We start from the raw sequence: 7,583 nt of genomic DNA, 5'->3' as shown, positions 1-7,583 counted from the left end.
CCTGCTGCAGCACCTTATACGCAGACCATCAGCCTCAACTGATAACGCAGCTGGACGGACCCTGTCACTTTCGCATTAAACACATCAGATTGAAACAACATAATATAAAGAGCACAAAGGTCCCCATAAGACCTGCAGGAGAGGTGGTGGATGAACAAACCCCAGACTTTTAAGCAGGAGTCTAGTGTTTGCTTCCCGTATGAATGTGATGTTTTTTTCTACACGTTGCCATGTGCCTTTTGTTACTATCTAATGTAACATCACATGACTTGTTGCTATAGTAGCATGCTACACACACTAGTACCCTACATTGACTTTTTGCATTATTAGTTATCAGTTCTGGGTGGAGCAGAGATCATGGGTCAAGCAGAGTTTGTAGAGAGACGGGGATGATTTCACGTTCACAGGTGATTTTTTAGACTTTGAGTGGGGAAACTGTGAATGTGGAGCGGACTGGCAGGTGAATGTATCAGGTAAGTTGCAGAAATAGTTACAGCAGGGAGCTTGTGGGAAAAGTGGGAAGTCCAGAGAGGGGCAGGCAGAGCACATGGTCAAGGAGGAAGCAGAGCTGGTGTCAGGCAGGCAGGAAGCAGAGCAGACGAATCCAGTAGGAGCAGGAAAAGGGATCAACAAGGACAGGTGGGGAATTGATGTACATCAGAACAATAACACCAACGGTGCTCACATGGAGGAAATGTTTTGCTTGGCAGGAGGCTCTGAAGACGGCCAGAAGAATGGCGATCTCTGTCCATGGAGTTGAAGCAGTAGAACACTGCACAACCGCAGGCACAGTGGGACCAGGATGTGCAAAGGCAGAACCCGTGTTCAGAAACAGAAGGCTGTTAGGTATACTGGGGCAGAGACGAGGAGAGGTGGTCAGAGGAGAGCTGAGTCGAAACCAGGAAAACAGTCCGAAAGTGAGTGCTGGAAGCTTAGGCATGGAAGCGAAGACAATTTGAAAAAGAGTGAGTGGAGTGCGGCTGCTTAAATACTGGCTTGATTGGAGATGAAGAGCAGCTGGGAGCACCAGGTGGAGGTGATGAGGCTGATGAGGGGGAGTGGCCAGGTGGAGAGAGAGGTGGGGGCGGAGTATGTGTAAAAAAAAAATCCCATAGCAACAGAGAGAGGCAGAGCAGACTGTGACATCTGATGCCAAGTACCACTGACCAAGAAATGGTATTTTAAAAGTTAGGAGTAAGACCAAGTTGTGTTATCAGGATGTGACTTTCCTGAACTAGCATTTAGAAAGACTGTAGTCTGGGAAATGACTAACTTTAATTCTTAGACAGCAGTATGCCGATTAATGCATAGAGTCACAAGAGCATACAACCATATGTACATCTGCAACTAAACAGTGATGATGGAATTGCTTCCTGATATAAATGTAATGGCCTATCATTAGCTTCCATGGTCTGTCATTTTGTATTGGAAAACACTGAAAGAAGGACATTAAAACCCCATTCCGAAGCACTAATACTTTAAGCACCAGTCAGCTCCAAAAAGTTTGCTCGCCATTCTTCTTGGGGAACTAAACACCATGAAGGAGGTCACATCTGCCACTGCCAGCGTATGTTCCACTCTGAGCAACTTACACCTAATAGCCATTAATTACAAATTAGGCAAACCAGATTTCACTGAGCAAAAGGAAGCATACAGCATATCTCTCTAACCACAGGCCAGTGTTGAAGAGACTTCAAATTGGCCTCTGAATGTGAATCTAGCTGAAGGGTGGAGTGCAACATCTTATCTGAGAAGCATTAGTACACATAATTTCAAGCATCAATTTATTTGCCTCTGAGCAATTAGGAAAAAAAACACAGCAGTAATCTTTTGTGTGGCAAAAATGTGAACTAATGTAACGAATGAAGTTGCCCAAAGCAACATTTTAAGTGTGTGTGGGTACGAGTTGCATGCATATGTGCATTTAAGACCAAAGAACGCAGTTGAAAAAGCCAAGTTTTTATCTTATCCAAAGTGAGCTGGCACTGTGGAAGTAAACAGTGCAATCCTATTTGACAAGGCAAAATTGGCTGCGCAGATGCTTGAGAGAACAAAAATATCAGGTGCTTGGGGTTATCTCTTGGGAGAAGAGAAATTAAATCAAAGCCACAACTAGCCATACCTCAACCAACTCATACAAGGACAAGAGCAAGCATTATTAGTAATTGCTTTTTTATTTGATCTTTTCATCTTTTTTTTCAGATAGATCACAATGAACACAGCCTTTAGACAATAGCAGTTGAAATAATCCATACAAATGAATGTCTCTGGTCTTTTCACCAGTTGCCCATTGTAGCGTGGAGCCCGATGCTATCAGTGTGGGCTTTGGGAGGGAGAGGGGGTGGGGGAGGGGACGACAGTGACAAACATTGGGTGCTTGTTTTAACTAACCAAAATGACATGTTGTCTCTATGTGTGAAGCAGTGGCCGTCTGGGTGCGTGTGCACCTGCATCGGTGTGAGTCAGACACCAGAGGCGGTTAGCCACATTCAACAAGGCTCAGTCCTAATCACTTGGTAAAACCAACAGTCTCAAGTGGGCAAAAATAACCCACTCTAGATTTGAGTAATGCACTGCCAACAGTGTATGATGCCAACAGTGTGTAATTAGACAATAATGAGAGGCCTTGCATTATGCTCAATCTCCTACTATGTGTTGACCTCAGCAGCAGCAGCAGCAGCAGCAGCAGCCTCTGCTCTATTAGACACCAAATAGCCTGAGAGAGGGGCCATGGCTTTAAAGAATACCTTCCATCCACTGGACCCAGCTCATTTCCTGCGCACAGTTTGTGAGTGTACAGACAGTTGCCGGGGCCAGGGGAACACCATTAGAGGGGACAGCACTTGAAGATGTGCCTGAAGTGTGACAGCGACTGTTTTGTGGTAGCCAGACTGAGCAAAAAGACGCAGGGTGACCTCTTGTTGAAATTAATGCCCAAATAAAAGAGAGACCACAGCGGTAGAGGTTTTTGAGTTGAATCTGTAGCACACAGGTAACAGAAATTAAATGAGAAGAAAGGAATTGTTTCGTCAAACAATGAGGGGCATGAAAGTGAATCGAGCACATGCACCGAGTAGAGAAAATGCTTGATCCGGCATGAAGACTGAGCACAATGAGATAAAAAGAAAATAAAGCATGAAGAAAAGTGTGGAAGTGTCACATTTGTCTGGGTCGTGTTTCGCCCTCTCTTTCAGCCTTCGCTTTACCTTTAAGGGACTATGCATTTAAATGAAAGGCAGTGTACTGCTGAAGTGCCTATTTGTATGAGCGTGTGTGTATATGTGTGCCTGCGTGTGTGCGCGTGCATTTTTGTCAGGATCACAGTAGTAGTGCGCACTTTGAACAGTACATTTTAACTGTTTGTATGATGTGAACGTCAAGCTTTGCTGCTTGATTCATCCGTGATATATGAGAGATAACAAAAAAATCTCATTTAAAAATAACCATAAATATTTTCCTCACTCTGTCAAATCTTCCAAGCCCTCTCTAAAAAAAGGCTCTGCCATCTCCCAGGATAAGAGCAAGGGTAAACCGAAACCAAATACTTTACAGACGAAAGAGAGAAGAAAAGCTAACAGTTACTTTGCTCCTTGGAGGCGAGGAAAGCAAACAGCTGAAGAGGAGAAAAGTAAGCAGATGAATAGCGAAATAAAAAAAGATGGCAAGTAGGCAAAAGAGTGGCAGGATGACAGGAAAATGTCCAAACATGTACCTCGATTAAGAAAAAAAAAAAGGGAACAGAAATACCAAAATACTCCGCTGTGACATGTCTGCAGGACAGAATGTGTTATATCTGCTGTCAAGATTCCAACTCGGCTCAGAAACACTTCACAGTAAACACACCGGGAGCCATATGAAGTCACTGTTCCCTCTCATGGCTGTGTCTTACATAGATTTGGTGATTGTGTATTTTTCCAAAACACATCTAGTCTAATAGCCTACTGTTCTGCTTATTTTACCGTCAGAGTATATTAGAAAAAGCACCTCTCTTATCTCAGAGAGTGGCCGAAATGTGCCAAAATTTTTAAAAATAAATGTCTGTATCTTTTTTTTTTTTTTTTTTAAGAAAGCCTGAATGTGAAGACACTTGGTTATATAAACCGTGTACCTAAACATCTAAGACATCAAATCCAAAGTAACTTCAGATAGAATTTCAGATGTCAAGTTTCTCTGCAAAGTATGGGAATTCTAACATGTATCGAGAAGAAGTACATACATAAACAACACAGACTGCTGAAAAAGAACCTCTTTTGGTCCTTAATAGAAAATGCACATTCTGGTGGACCAGGGCTTTAGAAGCAGTCACAAGCTCCACAGATACAACAAGCTCTCCGCAGAGACAGTAAGGCAGTTTTATGATCACCAAGGAAACCACTCCACTTTCCATATGGCAGGTTTCTTTTTTGGAAATAAAGTAAGAACATAATGAACACAAGACACGCATACGTTATTGTTAAAGAAAATAGCTGCCCTGTAAAAATCTGCTCAGTAAAAATATTCAGACTGTTATCTTGTGGTTGTTGCTTTTTGTTGGTTGGTTTGAATTGTATTCTCAATCAGCTGGCTCATTAAGCTTTCAACAGTTATTGTATTTGATCCAGCTGGACCTTCGGGTAAAAAGAGGCGACATCTCAAAAGCACTGAAGCCAGCCTGCAAAGACGCAGAATAGAGAGGAGAGAAAAAAATAACACCAACAAAAACCCAAACTAAAGCAAACTCACAGAGTTCGACAGCTACTAAGGCAACTTTTGCCAAATACAATATAAGCCCATGTATATTGCAACACAACTATATATTAATTTAATAAAATACACAATATAGCTTTTGTACACATAACAATTTGGCTCAAATGCACAGAAATTGCAGTAAAATCAATAAAAATATGTCAGTTTTTTTATGTAAACACATCTAAATTGGATACATTTACACATATAATGATATTATGTATAGTGATAATGTGAAGGGACATTTTCTTGTTTATATTTTTGGATATTTGTCTTCGAAACAATGGCAGTGTCCTTTGCAGTTCTTTGAGTTAATACCCCCCGTGCCTGACCTTAACTCAAGGACACTTTTTTGCTGAGATTCCTCATTTCTTTTTTTCTTAAAAAATGTATAAATATTTTGTTAATATTTGGACACTATACATGGATTCATACATATAGTCATCTATATAACCATATAGATATCATCTTTTCACAGTCGAGGAAAAAATGTCCCTTTTTATACAACTCATGATTGCCTTAAGGCATTGTCACACACATGATAATTCACTGTACACAAGGGACTGAAAGCTGATGATGTTTGTGTATAAGACAATTACACAGATGGCCAGTTGTGTGTAAGCGTTAGTGTGTGTGTTTGCGTGTGTGTCAGTGCGTGTGAGTGTGTCGGCGCAAAGTGTAGTGCCCATGTGTAAAATGTGTGTAAAGTTGGTGCATGCAAGTACACCAGTCAGCAACATGAATGTTTAAATAGAGGCGTGAGACAGACACAGCTTACACATGTGGCTACAAATGACAGGTGAAACATGGTTACACTGTTAATAATTCTCCTTCAGCGTAGCATTTAAGCCCCTCCGTCCCCCGAGTCCATAACCAAACCCTGCCAACACAAGCCTGATTAACCAATCTCTTCATGTTCAGATACAAGATCCATCACACGTTAAACACCTACATTAAAGTCAGAAAAGATAAGGTCGTTTTGTGTATTTCAGTCTGTCACCATCCCAAACAGATTCAAATTTGTTTCACTGTTTCCACATCGATTGTCATGTCTGACCATAAATAGTCCTTTTTCATTCAGTTTTATATGGCCATCACACATAACAGAAATCCACCTACACACACTTAGATATGTAGGATTTCACGAGAGACCATGAACAACACAGTTATGAGCTGGTGGGCACTTAGATAATAGCTTGCGAGGTGCCAGAGGCATAAGCCTCTGCAATTTGCTTAAGAATCCAAAACAAAATAGTTTATAAATTCAGCAGAATTCAGATGTTTGTTACCCAGTTCCTCTTTGTTGGGAGGGATCTTAGCACCAAAACTGGCGCCAAATGACTGACATAATAAATGTTCCCATCGTCCGTCCAGTGTCGGTACTTTTCGACAACAAATACAGTGAAAAGAGCTCTTATCGTAAGAGCCATTTAACCTTTTTGATTTGTTTTGGTGTCAGTTTTGGCATGAGAGTTTTTTGGAACAGCATATTCCTCTCTCTACATCCATACTTTTTTTTGTTGCTTGTGTCACTTCCTGAGTGTGCCAGTGGCCTCACTTCCTCTGCAGTCCTGCAATAATTTGTCGATGTCCCTCACCACCTGGTCAGCGTCCATTCTGTCACGGCTCGCGTCGGGCTCCACCTGCTCCAGAACACACTCCATTTCACCTGCTGCCTCTTGGCTGATCCTGGAGCGGGCCTCGGCGAGCACCTTGGCCACCGGGTCTGAGGGAGGCAAGGGTGGGTAGACCCCCTGGTCTCTGGTTTGTTTGGTTGGTGACAGGTACTGACCGTCAGGAGGCCCGTAGTGGCTGGAGCAGGTGGCTGGAGGAGGTTTGCCTTCAGCTCCGTCAGCTGGGCTTTTGACTGAAGAGCAGGGAGACATGGTGGAGCAACCCTTTGTGGGACTACCAGAGGCCGAGGGTACCTCTTGGAGGAGTGGACTGAGGGCACGTTTCGCCTTCAAGTAGGGCTTGACATTGGCGACCAGGATGGTGTGATCACGCCTCTCTTTTCCAAACGTACAGAAGGTCTTCTTGCCGTTGGGGTTGACAGTCTCATAGGTCTCCGTCTCGGGCACAGTCTCCATCCCCGCTGGCACAAACATATTGTTGCGGTAGTCGACACCCTCCGCCTGGTTTCCTCCAGCGGGGAACTGGGGCATCCAGCAGCGGTCAGAATGACCCAGTACTCTGCACTCTTCCGTACAATTCACACAATCTTCATCTGCAGATGGAAAGAAAGGGAAAGAAAGAAAAACTACATCAACCATTGGACTTCTAAAAACTAACTTCTCTCTCAACTCTAAACAGACAAAACACAATGGCAATCTGAGTACTGTGACAGATCAGAAACTGAGAAAGACACTAGCTGCCTGGCCATAGAGACCGGCTGACACAGGCAGACCTGGCTGCCTAGGGGAGACAGACTGTATCAGCTCTGTCCACAGAGAAAGGTAGAGACAGAGCAACATTTCCTGCTACAGTGTAGCACATCTTAAGATATTAGAACAAAGTTCTTCACAAAAACTAAATTTAAACTCCAGTATTTTCTATATCTATCTACTTGGAGAAATTATTGTGAGATCTTCGTAGAAGCAGCTAGATATGTTGGTGCATATCAAAACCTGAAAAAGAGTCAACCGACACAACAACACATAATAGCTGGAGTTCATCTCCTTACAGCACCTTTTTAGTATATTATATTATATTATATTTATAATATTTATTTATAACACACACAAACACACACACACACACACACAGATAGATAAAGATATGCATACAGAGAGATAGACAGACCTGTAAATTAAATATGTATAAATAATGCATGAATGTATGTAATATGTGTAAAATTA

At 42.4% G+C, this 7,583-nt stretch overlaps 1 protein-coding gene across 3 annotated transcripts in view; it reads right to left on the bottom strand.

The window, feature by feature from the left end:
* Nucleotides 1-2,155: 2,155 nt before the first annotated feature.
* The window catches only part of pcdh17 (protocadherin 17), a 73,400-nt gene continuing 67,972 nt past the window's right edge, over nucleotides 2,156-7,583 (bottom strand). For all 3 annotated transcript variants that reach the window (XM_042492722.2, XM_042492732.2, XM_042492739.2), the window contains exon 5: nucleotides 2,156-6,952. In XM_042492722.2, coding sequence (XP_042348656.1) covers nucleotides 6,255-6,952 — 698 coding nt within the window. In that variant the 3' untranslated portion in view covers nucleotides 2,156-6,254. The remainder of the gene's footprint in view (nucleotides 6,953-7,583) is intronic.

Source organism: Plectropomus leopardus, chromosome 1 (assembly GCF_026936395.1).
Source record: "Plectropomus leopardus strain MGB_pleo_1.0 chromosome 1, ASM2693639v1, whole genome shotgun sequence".
In the NCBI taxonomy this organism is placed as follows: Eukaryota; Metazoa; Chordata; class Actinopteri; order Perciformes; family Serranidae; genus Plectropomus; species Plectropomus leopardus.
This window is presented reverse-complemented; position numbering and strand designations above follow the sequence as displayed.